This window comes from Macaca nemestrina, chromosome 10, assembly GCF_043159975.1.
Source record: "Macaca nemestrina isolate mMacNem1 chromosome 10, mMacNem.hap1, whole genome shotgun sequence".
In the NCBI taxonomy this organism is placed as follows: Eukaryota; Metazoa; Chordata; class Mammalia; order Primates; family Cercopithecidae; genus Macaca; species Macaca nemestrina.
Genome location: NC_092134.1, coordinates 115,539,154 through 115,559,340, shown reverse-complemented (window position 1 = coordinate 115,559,340; position 20,187 = coordinate 115,539,154). Strand labels below are relative to the sequence as shown.

The 20,187-nt window shown below is 36.1% G+C and overlaps 1 protein-coding gene across 3 annotated transcripts in view; it reads right to left on the bottom strand.

The window, feature by feature from the left end:
- Positions 1–20,187, bottom strand: part of LOC105492154 (inositol 1,4,5-trisphosphate receptor type 2) — a 493,933-nt gene that overhangs the window by 95,525 nt on the left and 378,221 nt on the right. For all 3 annotated transcript variants that reach the window (XM_071072009.1, XM_011759132.3, XM_071072008.1), the window contains 3 exons: positions 8,815–8,922; positions 4,390–4,582; positions 1,468–1,593 (listed from right to left, as the gene is read on the bottom strand). In XM_071072009.1, the coding sequence (XP_070928110.1) occupies positions 1,468–1,593; positions 4,390–4,582; positions 8,815–8,922 (427 nt within the window). The remainder of the gene's footprint in view (positions 1–1,467; positions 1,594–4,389; positions 4,583–8,814; positions 8,923–20,187) is intronic.

The window sequence follows — 20,187 nt, the reverse complement described above, 5'->3', positions numbered from 1 at the left end:
GAGTGCTTGATATTAGATGATTTCCAGAATTGCTTCCTTTTTTAAGACTTTATGCTTCTACTAACTGGGACTCTATAATCTTGCCCGCATTCTGTGTGCAGATGATATTGATTTATCATTTCATGCTGGACTTCTTTCCTCCCAAGAGTTATATTCCTCTATGCTAAGAGTTTATCACTAAAGGAGACTAAACATAGTGAAGAGAAAGCCATTTTTACTTCCTGGTGAATGTGCAGTTGCTCTATAATGGATGGCCAAATTTAACTCACACATCCACTCCATTGCTTAATATTCTTCTTTTATTCTGGGTATACCTTCCAAAAACAGTGGTTATTCATGACTACTCAGATTACAGCTAAAGTTTAGAACTTTGATATCTATGTTACCTGTAATGAATCTGTAAAAGAGCAAATGACTTTCGGACTCCCATTTCCTTTCCTGCCCACCCCCAGTTCTTCTGAAATAGGCTGAAATACCTGTTGCTCTTATCATACTCTCTTTCCTCGAGGCTTCTTTCTGTAGTACAAATATGTACTTTTTAAACAGCAACCACCACCATTGAACTTTACTGAAGGTTTATCAGGTACTATTCTAAATGCTTTACCTACATCATCTCATTAAATTCTCACAGTAATCCCATGAAATGATGAGAGGCAAAAGCACTGCATGGTTATTATTAGCTTATTTATCTATCTTTTCTTCCAAGCCATTCTTTCCATGCCCATTCCAAAGTAATTTACCAGATTGTAGCCCAAACCTGTAACATACTTCCCATGCTCTCCACCAAACTTACACAAAACTTACTTCCCAAAGTCTCACGATTCAGTATATTTCTCCTATATTTCTAATTTCACCTAAAATGGTATACTTTCTCATTTTTGCTTCTGTATTATTAGTTTAATAATATTAGTTTCATATTCAGTATCCTTTATTTCCTATTATTGTCTTGTCATATGCTGTTCACTTTTGAAATCTCAGATGACACACATTTAATTATCTTAAGAATCCCTGACTTTAGTATAGAATTAAAAATTATTTCTAGATTACATGTACGCTCACTATAGAAACCTTAGACAAGACAGAAAACAAAGAGAGTAAAATATAAATGCCAGTATTTAGGTAATAACAATTAATATTTGGGCACAGAGCTGTCATTTGCATAATTGAGATGATACAGTATAAAAATGTTTGGAGTCGTAACAATTAGGTAGAAATGACAAATCTTTTCATTGCTTTATTTGCCAAGATATAATATAGCTCTAATAACAACTGTGTATACGAGCTTTTTAAAAAATAACAATTCTATTGACCACACTTTTCTGCCTATTCTATTTACTATCATAATCTACTTCCAACAAGTATAGAAAAATCCATTTAACAGGAATGAAACTATTCTTATTTTGAAGATCTAAATAGTTAAGTGGAAACTTTAAAATATTTATCTTTTAAGGAAAAACGAGCACTTGCCTTCATCTCCATCATCCCCGAATGGGTAGAAGAGAGCAACAGCTAAATTGATGAACACAGCCAGGTTGAAGGAAATGCTCCCCCAGAGAGAGATGTGCCTCGAGAACCAGAACAGTGCAGGGTTATCTAGGAAATGAGAGGCGTAAAGGAGCAGAACAGAAAAATAAATTTTGGTTTCAACACATGAGGCTTACCAAAAGAATATTTTACTAAATGCATCATTTTTGTAAACTATTATAAAAACCTATTTAAATAAATATTTGACTTGAGTAAGCTTATTAAAAACAATCAGAACCATAAAGGAGTGAAATTTGATTCCTTTTTTCATCCTTCAGCCAGTTTAGGCCTAAACTACTGCAGAAGGGCGAGGAATTTTGCAATCGCTAAAGGTGGTCAGAAAAGGTGATTCTGTAATAATTCTCTGTAATCTATCTGCAGAGCAGTTTAGCAGTTGCCTGGGGTCCCTTTTAATGAAATGATATACTTCATTGTATAATTTGGTAGTATTGATAAATTGGTCCCACTCCCATGCCTTAAAGTCAAATAAAAAAACTCCAAACCCATAGCACAGATATATTTCTAATGAAAATTCCTATGACACAGTCACAGTTAGCTGAAACTATGAAACCTAATCATGAGACATAGTACTCCTGACAGGGAACTAGTGATTTACAATATTATCTACATTTTAAACCTTAAATCTTCCTAAGAACTTGTTGGGTTTGAAACAGCAGAAGAAAATGAGCACTACAATAAAAACTGCTAATAAGTGGAACAGGCTTTGCTGAATATATTCAACAAAGGACTCTGTGTCTGTCATCAGAAATGAATTACTAAATGCATCAATCGAATACAGTTTACATTAACCAAAAATTAGTTCTTTCCACCTCTGTTAAATAACTGAACAGATTTGTAATGCATGTAAGTTTGAATGAGAGCCAAACTTACTAGCCTGCCCTGGGCACTCACATGGCTCCTATAGGTCTTGTTCACTCTCTAACTTTTAAAAACTTAACACCAGAATTAAAAAATTTAAGTTAATCAAGGGGGAAAGGCACATTGATTTTCAAATGGAAATGATAAACTTCGTAGATAAATCCTGTGAATTTCAACCTAGTGCCTATTGCCTACTTACAAACTGTACTTCTCTTCAGTACATCTTGTTTTCCTTCTCTTGGAAGGGAACATTCCAATGCTGAAATATGCTATGATTAGCTATGCCATTTAATTGACTAATGTACCATAAACTGTAAACATCTGCATCTCCATCATTCCTCAATTAGGAGTCCTCGTTTTTAAAGGTAGACTATTAAGACAAAATTAGAAGATGTTGATGCATGCATTTGTAATAACAAATCCTCACTATTGAATCCACCAAATGAATTAGATTCTGCCTATGGCCTCATAATAAGCTGCTTCCAAATTTTAAAGTAAAATGTACACTGAAAATTATTTTAAGAATTAATTTTTGGTAAATGACAAAATACTTATTTTTTTTAAAAGCACAGACCCCCCCAAAGCACTAGTCCAGTATTCACTTTGTTGTCAAGGAGAAAATATATGTGTTTTTTGTTTTGTTTTGTTTTTTGTTTGTTTGTTTGTTTTACTGAGGCAGAGTCTCGCTCTGTTGCCCAGGCTGGAGTGCAGTGGTGCAATCTTGGCTCACTGCAACCTCTGCCTCCTGATTTCAAGTGATTCTTCTGCCTCAGCCCCCCAAGTAGCTGGGACTACAGGCGCCCACCACCACGTCTGGTTAATATTTTATATTTTTAGTAGAGACAGGGTTTCACTGTGTTAGCCAGGATGGTCTCAATCTCCTGACCTCATGATCTGCCTGCCTCAGCCTCCCAAAGTGTTGGGATTTACAGGCATGAGCCACCATGCCTGGCCAGAAAATGTATGTTTTTAAAATGCTCCAAATGAAATTGTGTCTTCATATGTATTTTAGACACCCAAAATTTTCACTGAATTCCATAAGGCTCTACATGGTAAATTGCTAAGGGAGAATAATTTTGATTTTTAAAAAAACATTCTGTTTTAAAAGCCTGAAAATGCATACCACACCCCTATACCTAAAGATGATATTTCTCAAGTACCACTCGAATTCATAAATCATACCTACTAAAGTTCCTGAAAACTAGCATAATGAAATACTGTTGAATAGAAGTATTGAGAACATATCCTGTTTGTCTAGAAAACTCCAAGGGACTGAAAAAGACCTACTCAAGAGTTTCCCCCGTTGACTTTTGTGAAAAACTCATGAGATCCCTTATCTTGGAAAATAAACTAAAGTTTATTTAAAAATTCTAAAATTTTAAATTTTAAAAGTCAGTGTTTCCTAATAGACTTGGGACCTAAGAGATAAGTCATGGGAACTGTACTAAACTGATTTTTTAACTGGAATATTATAACATTGCTCTATTTAAATACAAGTGTCATGACATGTACAGCTTGTTTGGTGAGGGGAGGTAAAGATATGTTCAAAGAAAGACTTACTCTCAGCAAAACATGAAACAATCCCCTCAATCTCAGGACAATAGAGGAAGAGTGTGCAGGAGCTGATGTCTCTCAATCCTATTCACTGATAGGCCAGTCAGGGCCCACTCACGGGCTTCAAACCTGCAGCTGTTCAACATTTGAAAACGTACAGCTGCAACCCTGCATTTCACAATATTTATTTAAAAAATGGGATCATCATGAAGAGTTGATGTAATTAGTTAGGGCTTTCTGTTTTCCTTAAGCTGCAGGTGTCTTGGCTCCAGTGGTAGACTAAGCGGACACCCTTAAGCCTGAAAGTGATTTCAGTGTGTCAGACTGGCAAGAAATTAAAAAACAATTTAAATGAGCTGCATCATGTGTCCCAAAGTACCAAATTATCTACCACTACGCACAAAACTAACCATTTCAGTTTACTGTACTTACTCCTGATTTTCTTTTGCCACTTCATTTCATTGTAGAGATCTTCTGTTTGCTGGAAAAAGTCATTCACTTTACTTCCTTGTTCATCCCTTTCAGTTGTATTGAACACACGGCACTTGGATTCTCGAGTGAGGTATTCACATATATTGGGGACAGGAAAAACTATTTGTTCCATGGTCCTATCATGCCGGACAATCTGAAAACATTAATTTGCATTGTTTTTAGCCTTTTGGACACCTCAGCCTTAGACTTGCTTTTGTTTTTAAAATGAGTTTGAAGATGATGTTTTATGAACTCAGTTGTGAAAAAATATGCCAACTTGAAATATCTGAAAGAACCCTTTTTACTATACTACTTTGCATTTTTCTCTTAAAAAAGAGAAATTAATTGACTAATATATGAAAAACACTATACTTTGTTTAAAATAACAAAAAATAAAAACCTTTTATTCTTTCTGGGTTAGCATTATACTTCTGCCACCCATTTTTATTTTTGTGAAGTACATCCTAAAACGAAGACAGTCTTAATTAGAAAGTGACTGGCTGGGTAGGCTTAAATATAGCATTTATACTATTTGTATCTTCTTCTTAGCCTCTTTGTCCTAAAAGGGGCTTTCGGGTAACAAATGACATATTCAACATTATGTGTCTGAACTCTACAGAGAAAAGTGCTTTATATCATTAAAATGTTCTCTTACTCATGGCAAAACATATTTTTGTAGGTACAACATCCATGTAAACATATACCCATATTTAAATACTCATAATTTTGAGCCTCCCTTATTTGTTATTTGTGACTGTTTAACTTTAGACTAAAAAAAAAAAAGGCTGATTATTTTCATATAGCTTTACTATGTAACAAGGGTTCATGCAGCCTAAATTTCAAGGTTCACATTTACATACAGTGCCCAGTTCTCAGGAATGAATAAGGATTGGCTTAACCCAAAAGAGTAATTCTGTTCCCTTTGCTACTGACTGGTGTGGTGGTGGTCATGGGCTGTACCTCTAGAAAGTGAGGCATAAAGAGAAATCTCCCGAAAGGGCTTCCAGGAGAGATTTTGCTTGTTGGTAAAGGCAGAGAGCCATAAGAGACACACAAAACAACAACAGCAACAACAACAACAAAAACAAAAATGAAAACCAAATACACAAAAACAAAAGTTTTTTGTTTGTTTGTTTTTGTTTCTTTGGTTTGCCTGTATCATCTTTCTTCTTGCTTAGAACAAAAGGGTCTAAGGGCATGATGCTTGGAACTCTAGCAGCCATTTTGCAACCATGAGGTGAGATAGTGTCAGCATGATAAGGAACCTAGTATAAATATGTGAAGAGTTTGCATATTTTAAGACATCACTGAGTCACTGAATCAATTATAGAACTGCTGGTACTCCAGACTTCCCATCAGATAAAATTTTACTGTCTAAACAATTGTCAGTGTGGTATTCTATTAAACTTGTAACTGAAGGTATCCTAAATGATATGTGATATATTCAATTACATACTAGAATACTGTCATAAAGCAAACTACATGAAATTTAGTAAGGTAAATGAAAATTCCTGGATATAGGTTACTAAAATCAATTGTACAAAATAATTGGACACATTTGGTATGACAGGCAACCATATGGGGAAAAAAAGCTTTACTTGATCCAATAGTGTCAAATATTATTTTAAAAATCTCAGGGTGCATCAAAGAAATCATGTCTAGATTATTATAAGCCAAGTTCTTCAGTCCTTTTATGAAATGTTACGTTTGATTACAGTTGCCACATTTTGCAAACAGCATGGACAAACTGGAGGGATTACTGAAGGAAATGGAGGTGTGTTAACTGCAAAAAACCAGAGATGGATAATTTTTCAATACATTTATTCAACAAATGCTTATTCAGTCTTTAGGTGAGGCATGTTGGAGAAAAAACAACACGAACCCCAATGGGTAAGAGCTTGTAGTTTAGTAATCATGATGGCTCTTCAGATGTTAGAATCAAGCTATCATGTTGAGGGGGAAAAATGTTCTGAAAGTAAATATTAAAATGGGCTAATGTTAATTCTTTATTTAAAAAAAAAGTTTCTAATTATTAGAGTCATTCAAAATCAGATCAGTTTCCTTGTGATGTAGTGAGAACTCTATGGCAGGAAGAATTTAAAGCAGAAGCAGATTATTACAGGGCAATATCTTCTTAGATGGGTGATTAGACACGAGGCTCTTCCTATTCCCAGGGTCTTTAAGTCTATAACTTGCAGACAAACTATTATTCTCAATAACATGAATTGTTGTGGTTACGTTCAAGGCACAGGGTTCAGTTTTGGAAATACAAAGATGACCAAGACCAGTCCCTGCCTCAAGTAAAGGAGAAGTGACATATATGAAGCTAGTAATATTCCAATGTGATAAATATTAAACTAACAGAATAACCAAACTGCTGTGGAAGCATACACAGTGAGATGAAATTAATGAATGCCTGGAGAAGGGAAGAAGGCCTCTCTGAGTAGGTCATGTGAGCTGGCTTTGGGTGAACATGAGAACTGATCAATGAGTTCATCAGCCTGGACCACTCCTTTGAAACCTGGACTTGTATATCGAACTCCATGGATGACTGAAAGTCACCTCGAATTCAATCTATCCAATAATGAACAAATAATCTTCTTCTACCTTTTAGCTACCAAACTTCACTCTCTCCTAGCATTCTCATACATGGCACCAACTTTTGCTCATTTATTCAAATGAGTAGCCCGAGGACATCCTTTTGCACACCATTCTCCTAACATGTGCAATTCAACTTCAAGCCCTGTCAATATGTATATGTATATGTGTGTATTTACTCTCTCTATATATATCACTATATAGATATGTACATGCATGTATCTATATATATGTATTTTCCAGTCCAGCCATCTTCGATATCATCATCTCTCACATTTACCATTATAATATCTTTCTATCTGATCTATGTGTGTTTTCGATCCCACTCTCTTTTCCAGTCTTGTCTCCAAACAGCAATCAGATTGATCTTTTGAAAATAGTCATCTCCTTCCTGTGTTTTTTACCTTCCCTTCACTTACTTTCTTCCTTCTGAAATCCCCTTTCTGAAGGAGAAACTCATACTCAATCTTTAATACATTCTTAAAGGTAACTTCTCAGTGAAATCTATCCTGAAATTGCTCAGGCACCACTAATTATTATTTTCTCTACATTTCCTTGGCCCTTTGTTTATATACTTATGACACAGAATGATCTTCTATATGTGTGAACTGGTAGAGAGTAAGTGCTCAGTAAATATTTGCTGAATGTGTGTATTTATAGCTAAATCTCTCCTCACTGCTGGAATCAATAAAACAACATCAAACAACAGCTCCCATCTCTCACAGACATTAACCAAACTTCTCTCCATGGCCTGCTCACTCTATTTCCTATTCCCTGGTCTCTTCTGATCTCCTAGCTTGGTACTTTGACTTCTGGGATCTTCTTTAAGAATTTCATGGTTTGATGACCTATTTCTACTTGTACAGAAATTTTTTTCCTGCTAGTCCAGCTCATGGGTTCCACTAAGTCAAGTCCAACACCAAAGTTGTGGTACTATTAATGTTTACAAATGTGAGCAAGGTATCCATTTCTGTGACACAAAGGTTTGGCAACAGTAAACAATACAGTGTAGGGGTTATATATCCCGAGAGTGAACACAGTGATGCCCATTATGCACTCTGCTGAAAAGTAAAAAATATCTGCCAAAATGAATGAATGTATAAACGTAAATTATAGGAGTGACAAGTGTCAACTACTCTGCTCACTTCTGCCTGATTAGCTCTGCCAGCCAGTGTCAAAATGATACCATAGCTAGTAAATGTCAGCCAGATGGGTCTCAGAACACATAATGACAAGTCCATTTTGACCCACACCTCCTGAACTGCCACCAACCATTAAATAATGTCTCATTTATGAGGGTCGGGGGAGGTCAATTGCTGCATACTGAAAATGGAAACTGTTAAACCTTTCCAAGGCTATGGTATCAATATGAAAACTGTATTAGTTTCTTTCATGTTTACTCCACTTGTGAATTGTTGGAGATCTCCATTTTAATAACCCTTCCACAATCTTTAAAAAGAAACCTTTTCCTGAATGAAGGCTTCTATTATAATAATACCATCTCTCAAACACTATTGCTCTGCAATGATTAATTGCTTCTATGGTTAAAAAAATCTATTAATTACAAAAGAAATTTTACATATAGTCTTAGTAAAAAGACAACTTCGAAAGATGTACACCTCATTTTCCTATACATCACTCCTCACTCATCCTTTTACTATACATTTTTCAGTTTAAACCACTCAATTCTGCATCATTGCTCTAGAAAAAAATATGAAAATGGTCTAAAATAGAAAGTAAGCATAACTTTTCACAGTTGGTCCCTTTCAATAAATAATAGATGGTTACCTCAATCTGTGCAGTGTGGTTGGCATAATACTTTAAGGCTTCATCTCCTTCATCTGGATCCGATCCTGGTTTGAGCATCTGCTGCAACAGTTTATTGTGGCGGGCCAACTAGAGCAGGGAAAAGATAAAGGTTTTAGGTCCTTTTTTACCCTTTCCTGGGGTCGAACTTTGAAATAACTTTGTCTACTTGTACACATAGCTTCACAGTCCTAGGGTTAAGGACAATTAGTTACACTTCAGGAAAGCATGTCTGTATTTGAAAGGCAGAGATAATGAAATCACAATGATCAGCCATTAATATTTGTTGATTAACTTTATGTCTTCAGTAAATATATGACTGTACCAGGAAGAAGAAATGTTCCCAGTGATACGTAATTGATACTGTCTATAGTAAATTTAAACTACATACACACAAAAACAAAGTGATCAACAGTGCAATAAATCAGTGAGTAGTGGGGACAATATAAATGTGTGTTTTTCCTACACAAACATAAATAGGTATCTGTATTTCAGAAGAGTTTCTCTTATAGCATGTAATCTAAGCTCTACATTAGTAGTTGGTATAAAGTCCTATGTTTCTGCACGTTTGTAAGCCAAAATTAGTGTTTTCTGGGTATAGATCTTGATTTAATTGTCATTGAAATTGGGCATTTAAAAAAGCAAAAATTTCACCATAAATTATTTTAAACTGCTGGTGGTGGAAGTCATCTTTCTCTCTCATTTGAATGTCGACAGCATTTGCTGGCTAGTTCTCTCACTGTGTACATTAGTAATACATGTTGCCTTCAGATGTCTCTTTTATGGTTGTCTCGAGCAATTCCTGAAATCTTGCAATGTCTTTCACTTATCAAATATCCTATTAATGCTTGAATTTCCTGAGGGCTTCTACTAACAAAGACTGTACCACAGAACTCTCTCATTCCTAGCACAGTGCCTGCCTCCAACTCCATGCCAGGTACTAATTCTAAGTACTTCAAGTACATGATCTTACTTGAACCTACTAAGAAATTCAGTGGTAGGCACTCTTTATTATTGCCATTGACAGATGAGGAAACTGAAGCACGGAGAGTGTGAGGAACTTGTTTGTGATAACATAGCTAGAAAATGGTAGAGCCAGTATTTTATCAACATTATAGAGCGATAAGTTTTCCTATGATTCATGAGATCTTAATACAAACTGTGATTATAATCATGGAGATGAATTTTAAATAATAATTCAGAACCTAGAAAACCAAATGAACATTATCCTTATAAGTGATAATTTGGTAAGCTAAATATTCATTACACTGATGTTGCTCTAGAGCAAATCATTTTGAAAATTGTTATTTCAGAATTGGTTTTCAGGGTCATTAATCACTCAAAAAAAACCATTTCCTATTTTCTATTTATGTTTTTTTGAACTAAATTTGAATTATACACATTTTTACTACAAACCATAGTCATGAAACTTGTGACTTATAGGGGTTTCTAAAAATCTCAATGAGTTTGAAAGCATAAAATTACTGTAATCATTTAGGTACCTCAGCATGTTTTAAGAAGTGGCCAGTTCTTGAAGGCAAAACTGGCATGATTTCTTTACTGATTGGATCTGGGGCATGAAAGAAAGAGAATTAAGGATGATTCCAAAGTTATTGACCTGAGCAATTAATAGTTTAGAAATGTCATTTACTAAGAAAAAATGTAGGAGGAGTACATTTAGCAGGATAAAATCAGGACTTTGTGGACATGTGAAGCTTTAGATGAGGAGTGGGCTATTGGATTTGTTTGCCATTTACTAAGAAAAAATGGAGGAGGAGTACATTTAGCAGGATAAAATCAGGACTTTGGTTGTGGACATGTGAAGCTTTAGATGAGGAGTGGGCTGTTGGATTTGTTTGTCAGGAATTCTGGGCAGAGGTCAGGGCTGGAGCTGTGCATGGAGGGGTCGTCAGTATATGGCTGATACTTAAAATCATGAGCCTTAGTGAGATCACCTAAAAGTGAGTTTAGACAGAGAAAGGAGCTCCATGGAACTCCAATATAGGTTAGTAAGAGAAAAGACACCAGCAAATTAGACTAAGAAAGTTGGTTAAGCAAGGTAGGAACAAAACCCCATGCAGCCAGGTGTATTGCAGCCAAGGGAAGAAATAATTTCAAGAGGGAGGGAGTGATTATCTGCGTTAAATGCGGCAGGTAAGTCCAACCAAATGAGGACAGGGAAATGTCATTTGGTTTAGCAACTCAGAAATCACTGAAAAGCTTCACAGCAGCAGTTTTAGGAAGTGGTGGATACCAAAGCTTAATTGTAGTGAGTTTAAAAAAGAATGGGAGGCGAGGAGGTATATACAAGGAGAGTGAGTAGAAACAACTCTTGAGGACTGCAGGTGTGAGGGAGAGCCAAGAAATAGGATGGCAGGTAGATAAAAGGGCAGGGATAAAGGTGGATTTTTTAAATACGGAAAATAGAACATCGTGTTTGTTTGGTTTTGAAAGGGACTATTCACTAGAGCAACATCTTGACTAGGTGAGAGTGGAACGATCTAGAACATTTGTAAAGGGGTTTGCCTTAGATAGGAATAAATTTACCCTTAGAGACAGCAGGGAATATGGGCACAGATTCAGGAGGTTGGGTGGTTGTGATGATGGGAACACTGAGAAGTTCTTTTCTGGTTACTTTTTTTCTCAGTGCAGTAGGAAGCTGATAATGAGGACGAGAGAGGAGGTGTTGGATAACTGATGAAAAGCAGCTATAAAATAGCTAGTGAAAGTACATGGACTTGGAAATACAGTAGTACTGCCAGGAAGCCTTAAGGGTCCCCCTTATGTTATGGTCAAAGGGAGGCCAGGAACCATATTTGTGTGTTTTTCTCCGGCAATATTCAGCTGCCTGGGTAAAGTCATGGAGTATAAAGAGAGTTGTAAATAATGAGATCTATAGTTTTGTTGGGTAAGGTCAACAACACATAAAAAAGAGATACTTAAATACCGGAACTCTTTAAATCTTACATAACTGATAGTCTCCCAAGGTGAGATAGTAATTTGAATAATTTCTGCTAAGTTTATTTATTAAAAAACTTTTACTTCTTTATGATCACTTCATAGGGTCAAAAATTGCTGCAGTTATTTTAAGAAACCAATAATGTTATTTAATGTAATAGTAAACAGTATATCCTGCTTAACAGAAACATTTGTGGGCCTCTCTTCCTCCTGTTGACTTAATGACATGATTCTGCATTTGTCTTGTTTTATTGCAGAGAAGAGGCGTTCTAAAAGGGACTCAAAAAAAAACACAAACAAACCAAAAAACACCCACCTAGGCCTCCCTTCACATGTTCAAAGTATTAGAACAATATTTTCATTCATGATTAGATAAGCCATCTTTACATATCTTTGAAAATTTGAAATATATAATTGAAAAAGAACAATACAAACAAAACAGAGAAAACTTTACTGTTTTTTTCTACCTGGAAATCTTTCATATTCTTTGTAATAGAGGGTCTTGACTAATGAGGCTTATTTGCTCCTCCCTGTTCTGTGTTCTGATAGTGCCCTGCACATATCTATATTATGAAATTTCTCATATTGTATCTGAGTAACTATTATTTCTCTCCAGTGGTCTGTGACATCCTCAAATAAAGGGCCTGGTCTTACTCATCTCTTTGTTCTCGGCGCCAAAAACAGAACTTGATACATAAAATAGACTCAATAAATATTTGTTGAAATCAATGAAGAAATGGGCTAGTTAGTAACATATATTCATAAATTTAAAGTGGACAACAACTCTTAAGCCTCAATGAATTATCTCTCTGTTTCATCCTCTGTAAAGAAGGGCAAATAAATCTGATTAGAAATCAGACAATGGTACAAATTCCAGTATTTGTAGAAAAAAAATTTTAATATTTTTTCTTGTTTGATAGTTATTTATGTACTCATATGTATTCCGATAGATTATAAGCTATTTGGAGGAAGGAAATAACCATTTTTAGTGGCATCCTTTATTATCCATTTCACATTTATCTTCTTACCATTGGGATTTTAATGTTCATTTCAGTTTGGGTCCAAGTAAGGACAAGGTAAAAAAAAATCAAGAAACTACACTTTGATGACATTCAATAATAATTATTTCTTAGTACTTTTCATCTGTGTTTTTTTAATGTGAGTTCCACTTTTATTGGGTACCCAATCAATGTTGAATGGAACCCTATATGATAAAGCAAGGATAGCGTTCCTATTATATAGACAAAATGCAAAAGAATTAAGGAATATCTTGATGATTGTGAAATGCATAAAAATGACTGATATCAATACAGAGCTTTCCTGGTCCAAATTAGCAGTTTACTGAAAGCACAATACAATGTCTTAGAAGCCAATTAACATATGCTCAATAGTTTTTAAAGGATTTAGTCCCCTATACATGCAATCTGATTTAAAATATTCTGTAGAATGAACGCACTGCCAACCAAAGATATTCGGTTGTCTTAGTGATGGACTCTTTAGCCACATTTGTCTCCTCCACACTTTTATATGCCACGTATCCTTTCATATGACTTAAAAAAAAAAAAGAAAAAAACCCCAGCATCCAAAGCAGCAATCACACCATTTACTATTATGTGCTTTGGAAACCAAAGGTAAAAATACCTGGTAAGTTTCTGCACAAGTATGGCACATCTGTGGAGAGTTGTAACAATAAGAAATCTAATTTAGAACCTAATTAAAAACTGAAAAACTGCTAATGAAGATATTCAAGGACTGCTGTCTTAACGATAGCCAACTTTACTATTGACAAAGATGGTCCCAACAGGACTTGAAATTAGCTGATGTCACTATACAAACATGTTCCAGAAAGCCAACCAACAATCAATATTAATGATAATGAGAGTCTGAATTTGCCATGGGGGGAAATCTCTGGGTCTTAGAAATACTTGTATTCCACAACAATCTTTATGAGCCAAAATGGTAGCAATTGTTTTATATATGGTGCACAAATGATGCCCACCCAGTTAGTATGCAGTTTCAAAAGAATTTTAGCAACAAGGAACACTTATTAGGTCCTTATTACAAATAGAAAAACTAGGCCTGAGATAATTTATTACATATCATAATATTAAAGTTTTATAACAATGCAATGAACACATGGGTAGATATAGTGCATGCATACAGATTAGTGAGGAGAGGATCCAAAGCATTGGTGGATAGTCAGCCTTAAGAAAAAATAAAGACATTCCCCACAGGAAAGACTACCAAGAGATTCTTTCATTATATGTTGAAGACAAAAGGAAAATCATGCATATCATTATCAATCATGACACATTTGTAATTTAAATACAGATGCATCACTCAATAGGAATAAAAACATGTATATGTATATATTCATAAAATACAGACAGACACATAAGTGCAAACCTTATACATAAACATATATAACCTGCAGCAGGGTCTTTGAGCAACACCATGTATTTTTTGAATCCAAGATTAGGGAATAAAGATGACAGACTTGGGCTTTTTATTTTTAGTGGTATCCTTTATTATCCATTTCACATTTATCTTCTTATCACTAGGATTTTAATGTTCATTTCAGTTTGGGTCCAAGTAAGGATGGAGAAAAAAAGTCAAGAAACCATACTTCAATGACATTCAATAATAATTATTCCTTACTACTTTTCATCTGTATTTTCTTTATGTGAGTTCCAATTTTATTAATTGGTAAAACTGTGACATAGCAATTGGCTTTCCCAAGATCACAAAGTGAGCTGGAGCCTGAAGTCAGAATAATTGCCTTGTATATTCAGGCGATTGTATTACAATACAATGCCTTCATGCCAAACACTACCCCTATTTGAAGCAGAGAAAAATCAGCAAAAGGGGGCAAAAACTAAGGCTTTACCTATTCTAGTGTGCAAAATATGGAAGCCTCTTGTTTTCAAAACATCTACTTTTTTTTTTTTTTCTCTGATTCTGTGACCCTGTAAAGTGCAAAGCACGGTTTTAGCTACCGTGGGATGATAGAGATGAGCAATACTTATTTTCTTCTTTCAGGCAAGCGACTTTCTAGTTGGAGGAATTAAAACAATGATAGACATGTAATTAATACAAGGAAAAATGAGGGCAGAATTACAAGGAATCACATTAGATTTGGTGGCATGAGGAAAGGAATCCTGTAAGAAGTGCATCTGATAAAGGTTTTAAAGAATGGATGAAATGTCCAGGTAGAAAGGAGGAAGAAAGAATGGCATGAGGAAGTGGTTCTGCATAGAGAGAGGGATCCCATGAGCCAAGCCATGGAGGATGGGCAATGAGAAGAGGACTAGAAGGGAATTGGGAGCTACACTAAATGCCTGTGTGAGTTCAAACACAGAATACTGTGGTGGGTTGAATTGTGTCCAAATCAAGCCAAAAAGATACACATGTTCAAATCTTGTCTCCTGGTACCTATGAATGTGATCTTATTCAGAAACAGGAGTTTGCGGCTGTGATGAAGTTAAATGAGGTCACACTGGATTAGGGTGGGCCTTAATCCTACGACTAGAGTCCTTACAAGAACAGGGAAATATGGGCACAGTTAGACACAAAAGGAGAATGCCATGTAATGACACAGGAGATATTGGAGTGATATAAGCCAACATATGCCAAGAACTTCTGGCAAACACCAGACACTGAAAAGAGGCAAGGAAGGATCCTCTTCGACGGCCTTCAGAGAGAGCATGTTCCTGCTAACACCTTGGCTTAGGACTTTCAGCTTCCAGAACCGTGAGACAAGAAATGTCTGCCATTGCGAGCTTCCAAGTTGTGGATATTTGTTATGGCAGCCCTAGGAAGTTAATAAAAACCACCAAGGAACTTTTCTCTCGACTATGGCAAGATAAACTGAGATTCTATTCATCTCTTTTTTCCTTTCTCTTAAATACGGAATTTGGGGATAAGACAGGATCCATTTGGGCATGGTGCCATCTGCTCAGGGTTCCTTGCAGTACTGTGAGGTCCTTCATAAAGAACACAGACCAAAGAAAAAATAACTGGTCTTCCCAAATACTGATGCCAGAATTACTCCTCCGTTAGTAAGGTCAGAGTCCTGTGAGAAAGAAGAAAAGGCTTTCCCACATGAGACTCAACTGTGTGGTCTCAGTCAGAAAATATTCACTATGGCTCTATGGCAAGTGAATATTTGGTACTTAGACCACTTTAGAAGATCAGCTTCAGGAATTCCTAGTAGGGAGGAGCACATTCTCCCCACTTTAGTCAGCAGAATTGAGGCAGCCAGAAACCACCAGGAATATCCAGCATAATCTGAAGCTAAACAATTCAGAAGACACATGAAGGGCTGTATGCACTCTTTTCTCAAAGAGGAGATAGTAGTTTCCGGAGGGGTTGAGAACCTTAGAGTGGAGCGGGAGGGGAAAGTCAGGAGCAAAAATGGGAAAGGGTATGAGATGGGCCATGGGAAGCAGATGAAAGCCCTTATACCCCACCAAATAGTACAATGGAATGGATTAGTTAGAAAAGCTAACAAATCTGTCGTTCTTGGAAAGTTAATTCTTGTCCTTCTTTCTTTCCCAGACACCCTTGTTCCCTAGTCAAACAGAGTTGTCCATATCATCTTGAGTCGATTTTGGTATATAACTGGAATGGAAAAAGAAAAAAGCAATGTTCATGTTTCTCAACTTTCAAAGTAGGTTTTTGAGAATCTAAAGAGAAAGCCTTAAAGAAAGCACAGCCAGAAGGAAAATGTGGCAGTGGACAGAAAGGACAGCAGGGGTGATCATTCCAAAGAATACAGACAAACCTCGGGAAGAGACAACACAAACTCTCGAGTACCTTGCAAGACAGCTCTGGAGGATTCATGGACAACCAGAACAAAGGACCACAGACCTAAGGGAAATCATGAGCTCTCAAGACAGCTTTCTCTCATCACACACACACACACACACACACACACACACATACCACAAACCCCACACACTGTAGGAAAGTAAGGAACTGATCCCTCCCCTCCCCCGCAGTACTGAAGGAGCGACTCTAGAATGCCACCAGCATCACTCTGCACTACACAACCTTCACCCAAGGAGTTTTAAGAATATTGTAAGCTACATTTATCTATTATCTTTTTTAAAATCCACTATGGTTCTTAGCTATCAGTTTGTTATTTCCTTTATAATGGTAGCCAAACTAAGACGGAGATAGGTGCAAAATAACAAGAAATTTGTCAGAATTAAAAAATGAAGCAAACATATCCTAATTTCAAATGATTTAGACTCCTACTCATTAGGGTCTGTCTTAAACTATAGTAAAACTGATAAAAGACCTTAGTGATAATAATAAACAAATGATTCACGACAGCTCAACCCTTGAAGCAGGGCAAAGCAGGAGAGAAAAAAGGAGGAAAACGTTCCACACACACAAAAAAATGCACTTTAAAATGATTTAGGGCAGTTTTTAGTAAGTATGATATCTTTGTACTATGATTTTATCATCAAGCATAACAACGTGTTGTGATGTTTGATGGAGCTAACCTTCCTACAGATTGCTAACACTCATCCTAATAGAATGGTTCTCAAAATGGGGTTTCTGGGACAGCTAAACAGCATTACCAGGAAGCATATAAGAAATGCAAGTTCTCTGGCCCCACCTCAAGCTTTCCAAATCAGAAACTACGAAGGAGTACACCCCTCTCCTGCTGCACCCCACAATCTGTTTTAACAAGTCCTCCAAGTGATTTCAATCCTGCTAACATTTGTAAACCACTGTTCTAATAGATAGTAGATGTTATCACCATAAGCAATTTGGATTCTTGAGTGAAAATCCACCAGTTTTTTTTTTTTTAACCAAACTTAAACATAAAAGAATCGAGTGTTTTTAAAGAAGTTTTTTTTTTTTTTTTCCTTTAAAAGCATACAGGAGAAATGTTAACATGTAGATACTCTATAGCAGTACATTCACTGAACACATTTTCAAAAAAATTGAGATTAGGATCAGAAGTACAAAATATGCTCCACTTAATTTTAAACAATTGGTTATTTGTCACCCATGGCTTCTAATTTCTGGGCCCATGAATTTCCATAATGCTTTGCATGGAGCGTGTCACCCAGAGTGCATGTGTTGGAAATTTTGTCCCCAGTGTGGTGATTTTGGCAGGTCGGGTTTTTGGGAAGTGATTAGGTCATTAAGAGGGATTAATGCTGTTCCTGAGAGGACTGGGTTAATTTTCAGAGGAAGTGAGTGCATTCGCGCTCTCAAGGGACTGGACTTGGTATCTTGAGAGCAGGAGGTTATGCAGAAAGGCTGCTTTGGGCTTTGCCATGGTAGCACATGCTTGCTTCCTTTTCCTTTCTCCACCATGTGATGATGCAGCACGAGACCCTCACCAGAAGGTGACCAGATGCAGATGCCTGCATCTCGGACTTCCCAGCTACTAGATAAATCTCTTGTCTTTATTAATTGCCCAGTCTCAGGTACTCTCTTACAGCAACAGAAAATGGACTAAGACATGTACTAAAAGAGTAAAAACTACTTTAATCCCAGGAGGTTTGTATAATTATATGTAATATATATGAAATATATTAGTTTATGAATTAATTTATATGTTTATTTTCATGAAAAGAGATAAAAAATTTATCTTCTAAAACAAGATTTTTCCCTACAGTTATTTAAGACAAATTTTATTTAGTTCCATTTTCAACTAAAACAGGTTATACCTTTTCCTACTTCTACTTTGATACTTCAGAAACTACTGATTTAAGATTTTATAAATAATTCATCACTTTAATGGAAAATGCTTACTATTTTGTATTTTTCATGTGAAATTTAATGAGGTATAATTCTTAATTGGTTTTGATATCCATGTAAGAATATATATCAATATTTTCTGAGTGACTAAAATGAAATGAAACAAAATAATGTGTACGTAGATCATCTTATCTGAAATCAGTATTCCACCAAAAATATTCTAAAGTAATCATAACGGTAGTGTTCTAGTCAAAAGAGTTAAAACATTTCAGGGTGAGGAAGCAAGAAAAGAAACTAATTCCACATGTGAAGTGGGGTTATCTAAAGCACAGATAGACATAGAAACTGATTTCTGGGAAACCCTGAAATTAGGTACACTAGGAGTTTTTGCTTTTGTTATGTAGAACTGATGGAAAAGAGACATCTCTTCAACCTGATTTCTTTTTGATGTAACTAAAGACAAGTCTTTGAAATTTCTGGGTCTCACTACTCCCACACAGGAAATAATATGCTTTCCTCAGATCCAGAGATGACCAGGTAATATTACTTGAGTTGCTTCTTCCAGCATCCAGAAATGAATTTGCTGGATATTTCCCATCCATGTCCCCTCCCACATATTTCAAGTGTGGTTTGGGAAACACTAGCAGAACAGAAGAATCTTTCTCCATGATAATTCAGACAATATGTAAGTATGAAATATTCTTCATTTGATTTTAGTATGTCCTCCACCTAGAATGTAGTTTACAGAAGGACAGGGATTTTGTTTTGTTTACTGTTGTATTCATAATCTAGGACAGTGTCTGGCACAGAAGAGTTGTTTAACAAATACTTTCTGGATGGATAGATGGATGGACGGATGGAGGGATGGATGGACGGATGGATGGAAGGATGGCATAGAGTATTTTTTGCTTATTTGTTAGTTCAATTTTAATGGCATATATGTTTAATTTTCTGAAATAAATTGAGTTTTTAGAAAATGATGAATTACAATGTTATATGTAAATATGAGAAAAGTGGTGTTTTGTTTGTTTGATTGTTTGTCTGATTTTTGAGACAGAGTCTTGCTCTATCACCCAGGCTGGAGTGCAGTGTCGCAATCTCGGCTCACGGCAACCTCCGCCTCCCAGGTTCAAGCGATTCTCCTGCCTCAGCCTCCTGAGTAGCTGGGACTACAGGCACGTACCACCACAACCAGCTAATTTTTTGTATGTTTAGTAGAGTTGGGGTTTCACCATATTGGCCAGGATGGTCTTGAGATCTCTTGACCTTGTGATCTGCCCGCCTCAGCCTCCCAAAGTCCTGGGATTACAGGCTTGAGCTACCGTGTCTGGCCAGAAATGTTTTAATTCCTAGTCATTTATATACAACAATAAGAAAAATGGGAATGATAGCATCACTTATCTTTTAAAAGCATACTGATTCTTTCACTGTTTCTGGGGACTTTTTTAAGGCAAACATCAAAAGGTGAAGAAAGTCATCTTTTTGAGATGTTGGACCATGTTAAAATAGTACCTGTGGTTGACTGGGAAAACTTAGAGGGTTCCTGTTCTCAAAGTAATTGCTGTGGGGCATGGGGGTGGCTTGTGATCGACACTGAGAAATGATTTCTGGCTTTATCACAGTGGTAGCACGTTCAAGTCGTTTGACCTCTTTATGTCTAATTTACCTAACTGT